Source organism: Nelusetta ayraudi, unplaced genomic scaffold (assembly GCF_046127955.1).
Source record: "Nelusetta ayraudi isolate G7.1 ecotype Tasmania unplaced genomic scaffold, CSIRO-AGI_Nayr_v1 ptg000067l, whole genome shotgun sequence".
NCBI lineage: Eukaryota > Metazoa > Chordata > Actinopteri > Tetraodontiformes > Monacanthidae > Nelusetta > Nelusetta ayraudi.
Window position 1 is genome coordinate 60,182 of NW_027466117.1, and position 17,319 is coordinate 77,500.

Sequence of the window (17,319 nt, forward strand, 5' to 3'; positions counted from 1 at the left end):
GGAACATGAACAATGTTATTCTGTTTTTTCTTCTTTAGTGTGTCTTGGTTTTGTATCCTTTTAATTTCTCTTTCCTTTCTTACATGTTTGAAATAAATAAATCAAATCAAATCAAATATTTTAAAACCTTAAAAAAAAAAAATAATAATTAAAGACGGAAACGGCCACAAAGACGTGACCCAATTCAAAACAGCTCCCCCGACCCACCAGTTGAGAAACGCTGTTGAAGATGTGGTCAGAGCCTGCAGGAGTTTGGACTGTGGCAGGAGCAGCACATGATTCCTTCACGCTTCCCGACCCCAATAAAGCGGTCGGACAAAGTTGAAGTTGAATTCTCGCAGCGCAAAACTCTTTGTCGCACACGGAATTCGTACGGGGGGGGGGGGGCGTCGACCACATTTCTGAGCTGAAGGGTTTGTGTTCTTCCCCTCCGCCACCGTGTTTACCTCATGAATCCCAGGAAGGTGATGAGCGCCAGGCTCACCACCCAGCCGGCCGTGGCGAAGGCCCGGGGCATCGTCAGAGCTCCGGTTCCAACAATCAGGTTGAACATGTACACCAGCCCCACCTAGAGACAAGAGGTTGAGGGTTTTTCTTTTTTTAATGGTACGAAAAAGCTCCACCCACATCTTTATTAGTCATTAGTCAAGCTTAAAATGTCCGGCGCTGCAGTTGCTGGTGCAGGTAGTGCACTAAGAGCTGAAATGATTCAACACTTCCTGAAAAACCATGTGATTGTCGGGATAAACAAACGCTGACTCCAGCAGAGTCGGAGGGAACCAGACAGTAAAAGAAAAAAAAGTGCAAGCAATTCAACTTCCTCTTCCTCCTTTATCTTCATCACTATCAGGAAACTCTGAGTCCCAGAAAATGCACCAATTGGAAAACGTGTTTAATTCCTTATGTACAATTTTTAAAAAGCATCATTAGAACCTTTATGGTTACTGAGGAAGCAACATCGTCAGCACTGAGCATCACACTCACATAGTCTGAGTAGGGCTCCCCGGTCTCTGTGATTCCTCCCGCCATGGTGGACAAGGCCTGCGGTCGGAAGGAAAAGAAGAAGAACAACAACAGCTGAAATCAGCAATATTCCTCTCTGATTGGATACTAACAGGCCCTGCACTGCATTGTACTCCTCATGGTGGGGTCCATGGTGGTCTAACTAATAGGACAGGTCAACGAGGTCAACAGCAACACGTCCCACGGCAGAGAGAGACACACACACACCAAGAGCAGCTGTTTCAAATTTCATTCACAAATCATTCATGCATGAGTTGACATGCAAATCAATCAAACCCGCAGGCTCCACGAAACGGTTTTAAATATGGAGACGACGTGAATCAACAAGCGACTTCACTTGTTTGTTTTGTTGTCTCTGTTTGGTCTGTGCCTGTTGTGTGTCTTGCTAATAAACACGGCAACAAGAGAAAAATGCAACCCGGAAATGAGGCGGTCCGGTCCGTGTCATGTGACCGTGCACTGCCGCTGCTGTTACACCTGCTTACACACTGAATGAAGCGTGTTGAAACTCTGCACTTCGATTTAAAAACAGCACAGTGTCACATTTCGGTAAGTAGCAGCGGCGAAATTAGCAGGTAAAAAAAAAACAAAAAAAAAACTTGAACAAAAAATGCACTTCACTTAAAACAGAAAAATAAACTGATAATAAAAACAGACATAGGGATACAGACGACTCAAAGCAGAGTTCAATAATGAGAATAAAGATATCCTGCGACTAACACTTCCGCTCTCAGTAAAGTATGAAACACACTCACCTGTGTCACCACCTAGACCGCCGTGCTAGTTTTAGCTGATATGCTAAGCTAGCGGGATGCTCCGAGTTCCAAGCCGAGTGAACGAAGCATCAGCAGCAGAAGTGCGGCGCCACTGAGCGAGCATGAGACGGGAACCGGTCTGTCTCTTTCACCCGGAGCTTCGGACAAAACTCTCCCTCATGTGGCTAGCACAGTTAGCCCAGCTAGCCCTCGACGAAGGGCTCAGCTGCTACAACCTGGGAGGAAAACTAAAGGCAGCCAGCTGACTGACTGACTGACTGACTGGTGGCTCAAGCTTCGATACTGACGAGAAGGCGGACTTCCGGCTTGCTTTTTCTTTTTACACAATAAAAGCATTCAAATTAAAGTTCCAGCGCAGACATTTTATTTTGGTAGGCTCAGTGAAAGGTCGATGTTATATAGTTATATCTAGTTCGGTAGTTGGTTTTCCCAACTGTATAATAATAATAATAATAATAATAATAATAATAATAATAATAATCTAGGAAACGGTTTAAACAGCCATTAGTCAGCAGTTAAGTCATACAGCATTTCATCAACAAACAAAAATACAAACGTTCACATGGGAAGCCAGTGCAGAGGAAGGGGTGAAGCCACATATAGATCATAAAAGTGGAAAAATAAACACTTTAAATGACACAAAAAGTAGGGGTGGGTCAAATGTACTGTGTGCTTACAGTCTAAATATCACTATGACAGCGCAGTCTCATGCAAAAGCCAGGTATATCCAGTTTATGTACATGTATGTCAGGAAAACTATGATAGTGAAGAGATAAAAGACAAAGAACACAGAATCTATGAGGACGGCCAGACTGCAGTGCGAAGGCTTCTGCTCCTGGTTCGCCGCCATCTGCCGCACCACCTTCACCTCCTGCAGGATTTGTTTGAGCAGCTGGCGTCCGCCGGGTGCGTCCGCCTGTGAGGCACCTTTCTGCTGCTCCACCTGGACTTTGTCCTCTGACTCTGGGGGGGTGGGGAGGGGGGGGGGGGGAGGAATGAGTCAGTGGACTAAACAAATTAGTGCAACACAACCTAAAAACAGACAGAAGCAGATCAATAAGACTTTCTACACTTTTCAGTTGCAGCCAGCAAGTTGGTAAGAACAAAGGTGTCCTATAGTCTGACTTTACACAGTATTCTCCAATTCTACAGAGCCATTAAATGGATGAGCGTCACCACCTCCTGGTCTGCAGCGATGCTGGGCGGAGTTTAACCCAAGTCGTGCTGTGACCTCTGACCTTTTGGCTTCGCTCACTGAGACCTCCCTCCTGTGTACTGACCGTGGTCGTGCAGCTGGATCTCCACTTCCGCTTCCACAGGTTTACAGAATTTGCTCGAACAGTAAGCTTCCATGTCCATCACGAAGAGGACCAGCATGGACTCCAGGACGCTGATCCCCACCAGGGCAAAGACCGCCACGAAGTAGGTGGCTGCAGGAGGACGTTCATAGAGCGTGATGAAGGTGTGTGTGTGTGTGTGCGTGTGTGCGTGTGCGTGTGAGTGTTTGCATGCCCCTCCACACCCGCCCGCCCACCCACCCACCGATGTAAGGCAGAATGTCCTCGGTGGACGGCAGCATGTCCTGCAGGATGAGCAGCAGCACGGAGATGGAGAGCAGCACGGTGATCTTGAAGCTGAGCTTCTCGCCTTTGGACGCATGGATGAAGAAGGAGGCCACGTCCAGCACCAGCAGGTAGAGGAGCGGCACGATCAGGTTGACCACGTAGAGCAACGGCTTCCTGCGGATGGTCACCTGGCAGCACACAGTCAGATCGGCTGTACTAATGGTGGTCACCAGAGGTGGGAAGTAATCAAGTAGTAGTACAAATACTATTAGTATATATAATATTTATTTTTCTGAGGACATTTTACTTTGACTCTCTGCATTTGTACACAAAAGTGTGTACGTTCTCTTCCTTACATTGGAGAAACATCTTGGCTACTTTTGTGTTGAAAAGTCTTTCATGCAAATTCTGTTCAAAGTCATTTAGTTTTATTATTTATTCCAACTGTTGTTCCTTGATGTGGAGCTGTGTCAACTTTTCTGTTGTGGTCACTGGATGAGTGGAAAAACTAAAAGCCAGAGAGGGATGCGTGGCAGAAAGTGTGTTTCCTTTACCGTGTAGCGCACAATGTTCTCGTGGTTCTCGCTAATGTTGAGACTAACTACGGTGACGTCCAGGTGTCTGAGCGCCCACTCGCCCTTTGTCACCATGATATGCGCAGAGATCATGGTGAGCGCCGAGTTGTTCCTGGAACCATCCAGTGTCAGCGAGTGGTCTGTTGGTTTTGCACAAGAGAAAAATCACATTTTTGCTTCTCACATCGCTTGCTCTTCATTTACTTATTTGATCCAAAAGATGAACGTCGTGGCCGTCACCATCGGCGGTGTAAGAGTTGAAGGTGAAATTGCAGCGCTGCGTGTCGAAGGGGAAGAGGTTGAGCGAGAGCTTGCAGGTGCTGATGAGACGCTGGCGAGCCACCTTCTTCACCCATCCGTCGGAGGAGACGGCGAGCAGCGGGCTGCTGGAGATCGAGCTGGTGTCCGAGGCGCTGTGTGGCGGCGGCGGCGGCGGCGAGAGAAATGAGGGGCCGTGAATCGATGCACTGGGTCACAGTGACAGTTAGTTTAGCTTTCACCCTCTGAGATACAAACAGTAGGACGTACTCCTCCTTCATGCTGATGTCTGGAATCCACAGCATCGACGCCGGGATTTGCAGAGTGGAAATGCCACAAAACTGCTCGGGTTCCCACATGAGGAACTCGTTGATCCAAGACTGAGACAAGAAGAGATAAAAAAAACAAAAAAACAGCAGCAACCAAAAAGTAGATGAACGTTAACAAGTGAACATCCTCCTGCGCCTGAACGCAGCACGGCAGTTTCTCTCACCATTTCCAAAGAGATGTGGCTCGTGAGCGTCTGAGACTTCTCATCCTGCAAGGAGACATGGGCGCTCAACAAATGAATAGGTTACATGCTACATAGGATACATTCTTAAACAAATATTTGAAAAAGAAATCGGAACAGGCCGGACATAGAATAGAATAAATAAACCCTGTATGGAGGTAGAAAAATGAAAATGGAATGAGTTCCTGATTCTTCCAGAAAATCTAAAGCAACATCCATCATCGTGATGTACATATATATATATATTATTTACAGACTTTTCCTTTTTCTCTATATTTTCTCATAATTATGAGATCCTGATTTCGTAACTACGAGATACGGTGCCTCATTTTTTTTTCTCTCTCCAGTGAATGCAATGCACTTCCATAGTTTTCCACCACCACCTGGATTTGAAATCTGCTTTTGATTTTGATCAGATGAACAGGAAGTGGGACTATTCAGTCATTCCTCACCACTTGTAAAATCCCGTAGAGCAACAAGTCGATTTTGACGGTGGTGTTGGTTCTCCAGTCCTTCACGGGCCTCATGGCCGTCAGCATGATCTGCGAGCTGGACAGGTTGAGGTGGTCGAGCAGCGTCAGGTAGGAGCAGTCTGAGTTCTGGCCGCTGCAGAGGGCTGCGGGAGGAAGACGGGGGAAAAAAAACGATCTGTGACACAAGACAGAGAGAGCGGGACGAGAGGCGGAATCCCTGCAGGTTTGGGCTGCCGACGCTCACCCAGCGATGCCAGGAAGGCCAGAATCCTCAGAGCTGCCATGGCTGCTGCTGCTGCTGCTGCTGCTGCTGCTGCTGCTGCTGATGCTGCTGCTGCTGCACGGTGTGAAGCGAGGAAGGAGCTGCAAAGCTTATGAAAGCAGGCCGTGATAAAGCTGTCAGTCAGAGACAAAGTCGTGTCAACACCACTAATTAAAAGTCGAGCAGGGCCGCGGGTCTGCGGTCGGGAGACGCCTGCATTGTTGGCTGGAAGGGGCGAGAGTCAACAGCAGCAGGAGCACATGGTGCGACGCTGCAGGTGCCGCTAAATCTCAAGCCACGGACGCAGAGGAAAAAGCACACAGCGCCACAAAAGGCCCCCGTCGCGCTTCAATGAAGCGTTGCTGAGATTGGCCGTCCACAGATTCTCTGAAAAACAAACTGCAGAGTCACAGACTACAAATGAATCGGCGAGTCGAGTGGGGAAGGCCGCTATTTGCACATCAGCAGCCAATTATGGCCTTGCTTATTTTGTATATTGACTTGTGACTTGAGTTGGTTGAATCCCATTTGGATGCAGCAGATCGTGATGGGAAACGTGAGCTGGAGGGACGGACGACTCGTTCAAGACGGAAGAAGATCTGTTTGGTTCCTTCCTGTCGCTCCAATGCCAGAGTCCACGTCAACGACTCCCAAGAAAAACACAAAGCAGAAACTCACAGCTGGTTTTCTGTCGTGTAAAATTTGTTGAGATTTAATGGCCTCGCTCCCCCTAATGCATGAAAATATTTGAAACATTTCTCATTGACACCTTCCACCCAGGACTATACTTCATACAAACATGACGCTTTCAAGGTCTTTTTTCCATTTACATTGCAATTTTTTTCCACACAATGCACAGCAATGTTCAACCACAAGTGTTGATTGACAATTTTTCATGATGGAACTGGAAAAATGTCTCTGATACTGAAATGAAAATAATATTGACTGACTGTCGACCCCCTCAATGACTCAGATTTAGCTGCTAAAAGAAAACACTCACATGACATGAAGGAAAACACTCACAATACAATGGCATCAGTAAAATATCAAGATATATTATCATGTCTTCTGTTTTTCCCCTTGCAAAAATACATCCATGATGATACATTTTAACACCAAACTTCAGTTCTGTGTGTATTTTTTTTTTATTTTTTATTCTATGACCTTTGACCTGAGTGTTTTTGCAGTAACGTGAGAGCAGCCGCAGGAGCAGGGTGTCATGGGTAGACGTCTGTGGGCAGCTGAAAGTCCTTGAAGGTGTAGAAGGAGAGGTCGCCGCAGTCCACCACGGCGAAGACCACGGGGACGTCGCCGCTCTGGAAGGTCAGCAGCTTGACGGCTCGCAGGTCGGGAACGGGGCCGTCGAAACTGGAAGGGAAGCACTTTTGCTAACTCCAGCATATTAGCATTGATGCTTTTGCTGACATGCTTAATTCATGTGAATTGTCCGAATCAAATAAAAGGAAAAAGATAAAGGTTGCAAAAAGGCTGCTTTATGATATCATGGGGGTGGTGCGTGGAGTGTGGTGGGTGTGAGGTGTGTGAGTCAATACTGACGCTAACCCTAAACCAACAGAGTGACTCATCACCGACCTGCACACGCACACGCGGGCGTACGGTTTCCCCGGGCTGCTCTTGCGGAAGTCGGCCACCGTGTCTGGCTGGTAAACGCTGAAACAGATCCGCCACTCGTCCCACTCTTTAATGCTGAGGAGACAAGAAGCAAGCGCAGCGTGGGCGGCTCAGCGGCTAAAGAGAGTAAATCGTCAAACGCAACGGGTTGGTTGGTGGTTTCAGGATGATGGAGGGTGAGCAGCCAGGGCCACGCTTCTGCTTCACCTCACTCTAAACACACCAGCTGATGAATAATAAACACCGGCTGCTAATAGCCAGCCAGCCAGCCAGCCAGCCAGCCAGCCACCTGACTGACTGACTCACGAGGCTGAGACACTGTTTGTTTTCCTGTTCAAACAACACACCCTGCGCTTTACTTGTATCCTCTGCCTATACACACACACACACACACACACACACAAAACACACACAAACACACACACATTAGCCCTCTGTTTACAGCCTCCCGCTAAAAATCAAAACTTTGTTAAACCTCCAGGGGACATGAACAAGACAGTGGCAGAGCCAGGCACATACATTTCAATTAAACTCAGATTAAGGTGGCCTTGACTTGTAAGACGTCAGTGTCTCCAAACACCAAAGACAGTTTTGCTTTTGAGCTCCGCACGTGACTTTCCGGCACCCATCAGCACCACTCGTTGATTTAACTGAACGTTTGTCATGGAAACTGCTGGAAGGTTTCCATCACAGGGTCTTACCTGGATGCTCCTTCCAGGAGGTTTGTGGACTGAGTCACAGTGATTTTCTCCAGCAGCTCCTCTGAAACAGGAACACACAAGCGTCACACGAAAAGCCACAGGAACCCACGCAGAGTTTCCCCGCTGCCTCACCTGTGCTGATTGGCTGCCTGGGGTCGTGTAAAGGTGTGACCTCATGGTTCCACAGGTGTTCCTGTCGGCCTCTGCTCCGCCGCTCCCTCCTCGACAGGAGCTCCCGGTATTCTGCCCAGTTCCGGCACCGCAACACCTTCACACAGGAGCACAAACTGGTGAAGAGGACGCAGAGCGACGGTCCTGCGCAGGGCCGACCTGCAGGCGGCGCTGTGAACCTGTCTGTCTCTGTTGACGTCCCAGCGGCGTCTGCTCCTGTCCTCCTCCCTCTCCCGCTCCTTGGAGGACATCTTCACCTCCCGCAGGTTGATCTTCTTCCTCCAGGAGGCAACGTCGCAGGTCCCCACCTCCAAGCCACCGGGGAGCAGGGAGGGGTCCGGCGGCAGGAGGGCGCTAGAGAGCCTCTCCTTGGAGCCCAGATCAGGGAAAAGTGCGAAGCTGGGACGCCGGTCGGCGTGGGTGTGGCTGCTCCCAGCGGAGCCATCTGATTGGTCCTGGGGGGTGTCTGTCTGCCACCAGCTCCTCCCTCTTCCTGCCGGCCCTGCAGAGCTCGTGGACGACAGGTGGCCCTCCGAGAGGTCCCTGTGTCCTTCCTGGACCTCCTCCTCCTCCATCCTGTCTGCTGAGGACGAGTCCTGATGTTCAGGCCGAGTCCTGTTCTCACACACACACACACACACACACACACACACACACACACACACACACACACACACACATACAACAGATTGAATTCAGAGAGCAAAGAGTGGATTGTGGGGATGCACAGGAATATTTCCAGATGAAAACCAGAGAGTTTGACTGACACAGACACAACGGCAGATGATTAATTTCAGCTACAGTGATCAAAACAAGACGACATGTATTCACACGCTGACTGGTCGACTGACCTGGAGGTGGTGCCGGGGCTGGGGCTGCGCTTCCTCTTCTGCTGCCGTGCCGCACGGTCCCGTGACGGAGGCAGGTTGAGCTGCCTGACATAGCAGGACGGCTCCAAACTGGAATAAAACCCAGACAAACTCTGTCACACATTTCATTTCCCATTCCTCCCACATGACTTGCTAAGGTTTGAGTTACCTCGGATCAAACCTGTGCACCACAAAGCCCAGTCTCTTCAGGTGGCCAAACACCTTTGTGAGGAAACAGAGGGGGAAAAGTGAAATTCTTGTGATTCTTGTTGATTTTCTCTCAAAGGAACAGCTCATTCCTCCATCGGTTCGGACTTGCACCTGATACTGCTGCAGGCTCACGGAGCTGGAGGACAGAAAGCTCTCGTAGCCGTCCTGGATGGAGAGCGGCAGGTCCTGGGAAAACACCTGCAGGTTCCCCTGTGCAGACAGAACACGCCCACCACCACCATCAGACCTTCTTCATCCTCCTCCTCCTCCTCCTCAGACTCTGCTGCCCTCTGTCCCTCAACTCACACATTCCATCAGGTAGAGAGCTTCCTCAGGCTGCAGGAGCTGCTTGCCGTTGGCAGAGAAGCCCATCGTCTGCCAGAACTTCCCCTGCACCAGCAAAAAATATAAAATGATCAAACGGTGACAGAACACATGAAAGATATTTGTTTTTTAAAACCCCCTGATTGAGTTGTTGTTGTTGTTGTTGTTGATGCAGGACTCACAGCTGGACTCTGGAGCTCCACAATCCGCTCTGCTGGAATCCATTTAGCTTTCACCAGGTTTCCTCTGAGGAGAGACAAAGAAACACAGACCACTTCATAAGGGTCTCTTTTACTGGGTCTGGTCTGGGTCTGGGACCGGACAGACTGGGGATTTTTGATCCAGACCAGCGGAGACTCAGCCAACACTGTAATGACACGGTAATGACAGAAAGGAATCCAGCTGCTGCTATTTTACGCTCTGTTGGTGACACCCTGGCCCCTTATTCCCAGTTCATTGATTTTTTTTTATTTTCATGAAGCAAAGTTGTTGTTTTTTTTGTTTTTTTTAAATGGTTCAAAATAGTTGGCAAAGCAGCAAAGTGTTCAAGAAAATGACTGAAAGACACCTTGACTAAAGTTTAAAAAAAGATACTGGTCCTTTCTCTTCCCGTTTTGTTTTTATTTTTCTTTGATATATAAAACCTTGGTCTGGTCTCCATCTCGGAACTCTCTAGTCGGGATAATGTCTTGGTCTCGGTTGGTGCCGTCTTGACTGCAACACTACTCAGCGGCCTACTTCCTCTTGCGATGTCTCTCCATATTGTGTGTTGTTGACTCAGTCTACTCACAGCCTCTCCACCCTCTCCTCCGAGATGAGGCTCCAGTGCTCGCTGAGACTCTGGTCCAGCCGACGTCGCTGCTCCTCCGACCCGTCGGGGATGAAGTCCTTCTGACCTTTGACCGGGAGTTTGTGACTCCGGGAGCGGGCCGCAAACAGCTCCGACGGGCTGGTAGGACAGAGGAGACACACAGAGTTTGACAACAAGACCTGAAGGAGAAAATAGGGAGCGATTTGTTCAACAGCTTTGGCGTCAACGTTCCAAGTCATGACTCACTGCACCTCCACCCATGGCTCGCCTATTAATAACTGAGAAGCCCAGTTCTAAATACAAAACATCAAATGTAAATATTTACACCCAGGCTGAGAAGTTGCCTCTATTTATTTTATTTTATTTAAGTATGTTTTTGTTGTTGTTGTTTTTTTTTAATGGAGGTTGCTGGTGGAAATCTCAAGGGAGTTAAACAAACCACAACACAATTATTTTATCTTCGTAACATTTTATGGAGGAAGCTGATTCATTATTTTTGACATTTCGGCATTGAAATCGAAAACAACAAAACACACAAAACAAAAACAAAAACACCGAACCATACACTTTAAACTTTAAAACTTTGCACAACTCGCTGATACATAATAGCCAATAGAAAGCCACGAAAAGGGGACAGGTGACATAAAGTGTGAGTCTATAAATATATATATATATTACTAAATGTTAATATGTTACTAAACGCGTTAAAAGGTCAAGACAAGCGACGCCGAACCTTAATATTTCACTGTAGAACTTCCCGTCGATCTCTGCCTTGTTTTGGTCCGCCATGTTTACGGCAGAGTGCTGCTTCTGACGTCATTCTCCTCCGGGTCCTAAAACCCGTCACTGGCGTCAAGATCTCTGTCCCGGAGGTCCCTGCTTCCTGGTCGAGCTCAAGGCTAACCAGTAGGTGTCACTAAGTGCTGTGTGTATATTTAAAAAAAAAAAAAAAAAAAAAAAAAAGTAATCTTTATAGAGCGTCAATGAGAACCCTTTTTTTAAGTTGGCTTTTTATTATTTTTTATTATTTTTTTCCCCCCAAATTTGCGATTCATCTTTTATGTTGAAGGGACGCGGGGGGGGGACGTAGACCCGGAAGCACATCACTTCACGCCGTTACTACTACCTCACGCTGGGTTTACTACGAGCAAACCGACGCGCTCCATCCTCCCCGGTGCCCTCCTTCCTTCCTTCCTTCCTTCCTTCCTTCCTTCCCTCCTTCCCTCCTTCTTTCCTTCCCTCCTCCAGGACAGCAGCGTCATCATGACCAGCATCCAGGTGCTGCGGGCGGTGGTCGACGAGCGGCTCTCCGCCGCCGCCGAGGAGATCTTCCAGGCGCTGAGGAAGACCATCGAGGGCTACGAGGAGGAGCTCCAGCTCAGCAAGCGGGAGATCGGGCGCCAGCGGGGGCTGCTGCAGGCGCTGCTGCCGCCCGACATCAAGCCAGAGAACCCCGCAGGTGTGTCCTTGAAACGGCCGTAAAGGTCCCTGCGCTGCTGCGGGGAGGGGGTTGACGAGGAGTCGACGAGGCGATCGATCGTCGGGATCTCGTTCTCGCGAAAGGCTTTGAGTGCTGTGGTCGCCCATCAGACAGTTCGCTTAGCCCTCTGTTTGCAGCTTCCGGCGAAAAAAAAAAAAAAAAAAAGTGAAAGAGGACCAAAACGAAGCGGTCCTCAGCCGTCACCGGACTGGGGGTTAGTTGTAGGTTTGGGGTGGTTGTGTGGACAGCAACAACGGTGATATTGTGCCCGTTGTGACGTCACAAAATGCACTTTGATTCTAAGAGGTGAGTTTTATTTCGCTGGAAACTAAACTGGATTATCATGTCTCATGTCTTGGGAGAGTTTGCTTTCAGAGAACTGTGTGTACGTGTTGTTGTTGTTGTTGTTGTTGTTGTTTTAGTTGTTTATCTGCAATTGAGAGCACCCTCCTGGAGTTTTGGTGGCAACAAAACAAAATTGGCCATGCACGACTTTCACCAAACCACTGACATCACCGTGACGCAGAAGGAGAGTTTGGTTATGATTGATGCTGACCGAAGGTGTGTTCCTAAAGTCTCCTCCTTTATCGCGCTCCTCCAGACGACCAGCCGCAACTGACTCTCTCCGTCTGGGACGAGGACCAGGAGCTGCACTGGACCTCTGTGGAGAAGGCCCCACTCTCTGGCAAAACACACCAGCAGGGTCTCCCCAGCAGCAGACAGGTGGCCATCGAGGAGGAGAGCACCGTCAGCATCATCTTGGCCTCTCCGTACGTGAAGAACGAGGACGAAGAGCTCCAGAGTGGCAGCGGAGCGGATCCTCTGCCGGGCCCGTCGGCCGAGCCGGCACAGATCACACTGGAGCTGGAGGAGGAGCCTGCCGCCGCCTCCAGCTCACCTGCTACCGACAACAGTGAAAACGAGTGGAAAGGCAGCGAGGCGTCAGACATGGACTACAGCGACGGCGGCGCCAGGCGGCTGAGCCGCCGGCTGAGGGTCCGCAGTTGCCTGAAGGCGGCGAGGAAAACCAAAACCAGGTTCTGCTGCAAAGTGTGCGGCAAGTCGTTCCATGCCACCGTGTCGCTGCTCAACCACCTGAAGGTCCACGCCCAGGACGTCTGCGGCGTGTGCGGGGAGCGCCAGCGGGACCAGGAGGCCTTCCGTGCCCACATCAGGACGCACGTGAGGGGCGAGGTGTGCACGCACTGCGGCAAGTGTTTCGGCTCGGCCCACTCGCTGAAGGTCCACATGCGCGTCCACACGGGCGAGAAGCCCTTCCACTGCGGCCAGTGCGGCAGGTCCTTCAACTGCCGCCACAACATGATGCGGCACGTGCGCACGCACACGGGCGAGAAGCCCTACGGCTGCACAGTGTGCGGGAAATGCTTCGGCGACTACACCACCCTCAAGCGCCACCTGCCGCTCCACAGCGGAAAGGAGCAGGACCAGGACCAAGAGCAGGACCAGAGACTAGACCAAGATGAGGACCAAGAGCAGGAGCAGGGCCAAGACCAAGACAAGGACCAGAACCAAGACCAAGATGAGGACCAAGAGCAGGAGCAGGGCCAAGACAAGGACCAGAACCTAGACCAAGATGAGGACCAAGAGCAGGAGCAGGGCCAAGACCAAGACAAGGACCAGAACCAAGACCAAGGGCTGGACCAAGACCTGGACCAGGGCGAGACCGGCAATGGCTGCAAGGAGGAGGAGGAGGAGGAGGAGGAGGAGACGACCCTTCCCGACAAGCAGCCGTTGCCGCGCCTGGTGTGCGAGGTCTGCGGCAAGAGCTTCCACTCGGCCGCCTCGCTGGTCAACCACGCCGAGACGCACGCCGCCAACGTCTGCGGCATATGCGGCCTGCGCTTGGCTTCAGAGGAGGCGCTGAGGGACCACCTGAAGACGCACAGGAGCGGCAAGGTGTGCGAGGTGTGCGGCAAGTGCTTTCACAGCCGTGGCAGCCTGGAGGTCCACATGCGGGTGCACACAGGCGAGAAGCCCTTCCAGTGCGGCCAGTGCGGCAGGTCCTTCAACTGCCGCCACAACATGGTGCGGCACGTGCGCACGCACACGGGCGAGAAGCCCTACGGCTGCACGGCGTGCGGGAAATGCTTCGGCGACTACACCACCCTCAAGCGCCACCTGCCGCTCCACAGCTTTGGCAGCCGGGGTGTGGAAGAGGTGCATGCCGATGAGAACGGCGGCGGCAGGAAGTCGAATCCTTCCCCCGGCAAGTGGCAGCAGCAGGAGCAGCAGGAGCAGCAGGAGCAGCAGGAGCAGCAGGAGCAGCAGGAGCAGCAGGAGCTGCCGTCGCCGCGCCTGCTGTGCAAGGTCTGCGGCAAGAGCTTCCACTCGGCCGCCTCGCTGGTCAACCACGCCGAGACGCACGCCGCCGACGTCTGCGGCATATGCGGCCTGCGCTTGGCCTCAGAGGAGGCGCTGAGGGACCACCTGAAGACGCACAGGAGCGGCAAGGTGTGCCTGGTGTGCGGCAAGTGCTTCGACGGCCGCGCCGGCCTGCAGGTGCACATGCGCGTCCACACGGGCGAGAAGCCCTTCCAGTGCGGCCAGTGCGGCAGGTCCTTCAACTGCCGCCACAACATGGTGCGGCACGTGCGCACGCACACGGGCGAGAAGCCCTACGGCTGCGCGGCGTGCGGGAAATGCTTCGGCGACCTGTCGGGCCTCAGGCAGCACAGCAGCACGCACGGCGGCGAGAAGCCGCACCGCTGCGGCGTCTGCGGCAAGGGCTTCCTGCGCAGAGCGGCGCTCCGGCTGCACATGGAGAGCCACGCTGGCCGGGACAAGGCAACACTCAAACCCTGAATAAAAAGAAACCAAAGTTCTATTTATAAATCCTCTTTGGGAAGAGGCTGGGCCTGGACTAACACACTGACTACTTCAGGAAAATAAACAATTTGCAACACTTTGCAACTTAATCCTGTGCTGATTGTTTTGGGTTTTATCCCAGGAATTCCTCAACTTGAGTCACTGCTCGTCGTGCCCTGTGGTCGTTTTTGCTGGCCACTAGGGGGCAGCAGAGCAGTATTCGACTTTCAGTCGACTTCCAGTCGTCCTACTGACTTTTGTACATTTATACAACCAAAAGTTTATTTTAATATACTGGTTCTTGCGTCAGACTTTTCCCCAGAAGAAATCCTAATAAAAAAATGTTGACGCCCTGTTTGCTTGTTAATTTGTCACAAGTACAGCATGACTGTAGCGCGTTAACAGCCAACTGATGACACAAAATAAAATAAAAAAATAAAATAAAATAAACAACAGCTGTCAACATTGGTTGGAAGTGTGAACACAACTGGCTTTGGTTTTATTGCTTGTGAGGTAAAACTCATGAGCGCGACAAACAATTAACTGGCAACATCCAAAGTCTGTCGAGGAAAAAAAATCCAAAGTTTACAGTTCGGTTACCAGAAAAGCGCCTCCCAGTCAAAACGCAACTCAGCAAATAGAAACTGAAACCAGTGGTTGTGTGCAAGCAGCTTCATTCTCACAGGAAACCTGAAGGAGGTAGGCACGTCAATGAATTTCTCTCCTAGCCTTTGTCCTAGCTTTTTACATTTGGATACTGTAAACACTTACTTGGTACATTATTGCTATGTACTATTAGTTTCCGTTGTACTGAGGATAGTTTGAGAAGTTTCCAGAGTCAAGCAGGAATTGAATTCGACAAAGGCCGAAGAAAGGAAGCAAATTCCTTTGGTCGGCTGGCACGCCAAGACTTGCGACCTAAATGCAAATCAACTGAATGACAGAAAGAACTTCGGCACAGGAAGAAGACACCTTGATGTCAACTTCACAAAAAAAAAACGTTTTGCCCTCATCTGCTATGTAACAGCTGTAAATGCGGGGGTTTCCAACAGCCTGGTTTGAGTGAACTGGATAGTGTCGACCTCTCACTGTATACAGAGATCGTGTAAAGATTCAAAGAGAAACGTTCAATTTTGAATTTTTTAAGCTTCTAGAATCTTTGATGTAGTTTGCTCCGCCTTCCTGTTTGGCAGCTTCTGGAATGTGTTGTGACTCATTTCGGTTCCGGCAGTGGCCCTCTATGTCCTGTGTGTATTCGCTTCCCCGGCCTTCAGCAGGCATTTTGTTCCTCAGAAGTCTCCCAGTCTCTCAGAGCCTTCAGAAGAAGACTTTCTGATGAGTGACAACAAAAAGAGATTCTGCTCTCTACACCCAAATGTGTCATAATAATAACGGCAATGACGATGTATCACGGCATAATGGGTGTTGACTCTGGTGTCTCTGAGGAAAGATTCAGGATGTTCCTGGGGCCCCAGACAAGACCTTTGTCAACAACAAGAACAACAACTGAATTCTCGTGTGGTCAACCATTATCCAAATGGCAAAAATGTGTATTTCATTGGCGTCTGTAACTCACTGCATGCTCACTTTCTTCCAGCGAGGCCAACATGTCGTGCCGTTGGGTTGAAGATGACGGCGATCTGCCGGCCGGCGTGCAAGTTCTGGGCGCCTCTGAGCCAATCAGCGGCAACATGTACGTGATGTACCATGGCACCAGCAGTCAGAATGCACAGTCCATCCTGAGCCAAGGTTTCGGTCAGTCTGCAGATGGGATGCTGGGCCCTGGTGTTTACCTCAGCAGGAGCCTGGAGAAAGCCAGCCGCTATCCCATCAATCACCCTGAGTGGGACAGGGTGGTCATCAAGGTGTGGGTAAATGTGGGGAACGTGATCATCATCAACTACCAGAAACACCCGATGCAGAAGACCTGGCACAAACACGGCTACGACACCGCCTGGGTGCCGCCCAACTGTGGGATGGTGAAGTCGGGTTTAGAGGAGAATTGCGTCTGGGATCCCAGCCGAGTCATCATCATTGGCACCATCAGACCCCTATATGGACCATATGCCTTTGATTATGCTGCAATGGGTTACAAGTAAACGTAAAAGCAAGAAGGAGGCCACAGATGAATAATTACTGTTAGCGTGCTTGACTTCATCAAACTCTTCATGTATTACGATGTATTCTTGATCCTCTTTTCCATTTTCCATTTTGGTAAAGTTCCAGTTGGCAGATTGTTTAACGACCACTTTGGGTACATGAAGTTTAATAAATGATTCTTTCTCATTCGTGTCCTCGTCTCTCTCTGTGACCCTTATGACTTGTCAATTCACAAATGCCGCTAACAGGTTGAGACTATCACCTTGCAGTGTTGTATCTCAGCACAATGTACAAGGCCGACTCTCTCAGCCCTCACGATTTCAGAACTTAAAGCAACAACATGCAGTTGAGTGGCAGTGTTCTAACTCCATACGGCGACTTCTCTCCTTCTTTCCTCCCTTCATTCCTGCCTCTTGGCAAATATTCTCAGCCAGTTGACTTCACCTGAGATTCTCCTCCACTGAATCTTGAGGGAATAAAAAACCCGAGCTTGTGTCGTTTTTTTTTTTTTAACACCCCCAGACTTTTATGATGCATCTTTAATGTAGTTTGATGAATTCGGAGGGAGGGATGAGAAGTATCTCAGTGCGCCTCCAGCTGTTGGCCACTCGTGTTGCTGGGTCTTCAATGGTACGTGAGTGATACCAGAACCTCCGAGAGATCACCTGTTCGTTCCAGTGAGGACAACGTGTCAGAAAGGTATGTTAAAGGTGATGCCGATCTGTCCCACGGTGTGGACCCCCAGGAATCCT

The 17,319-nt window shown here is 50.1% G+C and overlaps 4 protein-coding genes across 8 annotated transcripts in view; 1 reads left to right on the forward strand and 3 right to left on the reverse strand.

Moving 5' to 3' along the window:
* The window catches only part of slc38a12 (solute carrier family 38 member 12), a 33,145-nt gene extending 31,124 nt beyond the window's left edge, over positions 1-2,021 (reverse strand). Inside the window, exons 1-3 of one of the 2 annotated variants that reach the window (XM_076041416.1) lie at positions 1,779-2,021; positions 985-1,041; positions 447-568 (exon numbers count right to left, since the gene is read on the reverse strand). In XM_076041416.1, the coding sequence (XP_075897531.1) occupies positions 447-568; positions 985-1,029 (167 nt within the window). In that variant the 5' untranslated portion in view covers positions 1,030-1,041; positions 1,779-2,021. The remainder of the gene's footprint in view (positions 1-446; positions 569-984; positions 1,042-1,778) is intronic. The other variant, XM_076041415.1, reaches the window with a different exon arrangement.
* A 119-nt stretch (positions 2,022-2,140) lies between these two features.
* On the reverse strand, positions 2,141-6,484 carry LOC142898483 (5-hydroxytryptamine receptor 3A). Its single transcript, XM_076041417.1, has 10 exons — positions 5,525-6,484; positions 5,426-5,491; positions 5,161-5,324; positions 4,691-4,735; positions 4,468-4,577; positions 4,180-4,352; positions 3,919-4,079; positions 3,342-3,552; positions 3,080-3,229; positions 2,141-2,762 (listed from the first exon to the last, which is right to left on the reverse strand). Exons 2-10 carry the CDS (start codon positions 5,463-5,465, stop codon positions 2,506-2,508), a joined length of 1,311 nt encoding a protein of 436 aa, XP_075897532.1. The 5' UTR covers positions 5,466-5,491; positions 5,525-6,484; the 3' UTR covers positions 2,141-2,505.
* A 137-nt stretch (positions 6,485-6,621) lies between these two features.
* tsen54 (TSEN54 tRNA splicing endonuclease subunit) lies at positions 6,622-11,053 on the reverse strand. 4 transcript variants are annotated; one of them, XM_076041414.1, is made up of 12 exons: positions 10,895-11,053; positions 10,141-10,299; positions 9,533-9,596; positions 9,333-9,416; positions 9,138-9,236; positions 8,986-9,038; positions 8,799-8,906; positions 8,127-8,562; positions 7,909-8,044; positions 7,777-7,837; positions 7,037-7,150; positions 6,622-6,811 (listed from the first exon to the last, which is right to left on the reverse strand). In XM_076041414.1, exons 1-12 carry the CDS (start codon positions 10,948-10,950, stop codon positions 6,661-6,663), a joined length of 1,521 nt encoding a protein of 506 aa, XP_075897529.1. In that variant the 5' UTR covers positions 10,951-11,053; the 3' UTR covers positions 6,622-6,660. The 4 variants fall into 4 exon arrangements, with proteins under 4 accessions (XP_075897529.1, XP_075897528.1, XP_075897527.1 ...); XM_076041413.1 differs by having other exon boundaries at positions 8,787-8,906; XM_076041412.1 differs by having other exon boundaries at positions 8,781-8,906.
* A 196-nt stretch (positions 11,054-11,249) lies between these two features.
* On the forward strand, positions 11,250-14,770 carry LOC142898485 (uncharacterized). The gene is made up of 2 exons (XM_076041419.1): positions 11,250-11,620; positions 12,243-14,770. Exons 1-2 carry the CDS (start codon positions 11,425-11,427, stop codon positions 14,462-14,464), a joined length of 2,418 nt encoding a protein of 805 aa, XP_075897534.1. The 5' UTR covers positions 11,250-11,424; the 3' UTR covers positions 14,465-14,770.
* Positions 14,771-17,319: the final 2,549 nt, after the last annotated feature.

What these genes read in the sequence shown, in the direction of transcription:
- LOC142898485 (XM_076041419.1), top strand. Translation starts at nt 11,425, where the DNA reads ATGACCAGCATCCAGGTGCTGCGGGCGGTGGTCGACGAGCGGCTCTCC. An exon ending in CAAGCCAGAGAACCCCGCAG is followed by an intron (nt 11,621 to 12,242) that starts GTGTGTCCTTGA and finishes GCGCTCCTCCAG; the next exon opens with ACGACCAGCCGCAACTGACT.
- tsen54 (XM_076041411.1), bottom strand. Translation starts at nt 10,950, where the DNA reads ATGGCGGACCAAAACAAGGCAGAGATCGACGGGAAGTTCTACAGTGAA. An exon ending in TGGAGCTCCAGAGTCCAGCT is followed by an intron (nt 9,417 to 9,532) that starts GTGAGTCCTGCA and finishes TTGCTGGTGCAG; the next exon opens with GGGAAGTTCTGGCAGACGAT. An exon ending in ACGTCAACAGAGACAGACAG is followed by an intron (nt 8,045 to 8,126) that starts GTTCACAGCGCC and finishes TCCTGTGTGAAG; the next exon opens with GTGTTGCGGTGCCGGAACTG.
- LOC142898483 (XM_076041417.1), bottom strand. Translation starts at nt 5,465, where the DNA reads ATGGCAGCTCTGAGGATTCTGGCCTTCCTGGCATCGCTGG. An exon ending in GGCCTTCCTGGCATCGCTGG is followed by an intron (nt 5,325 to 5,425) that starts GTGAGCGTCGGC and finishes TTCCTCCCGCAG; the next exon opens with CCCTCTGCAGCGGCCAGAAC. An exon ending in TCTACGGGATTTTACAAGTG is followed by an intron (nt 4,736 to 5,160) that starts GTGAGGAATGAC and finishes GTCTCCTTGCAG; the next exon opens with GATGAGAAGTCTCAGACGCT.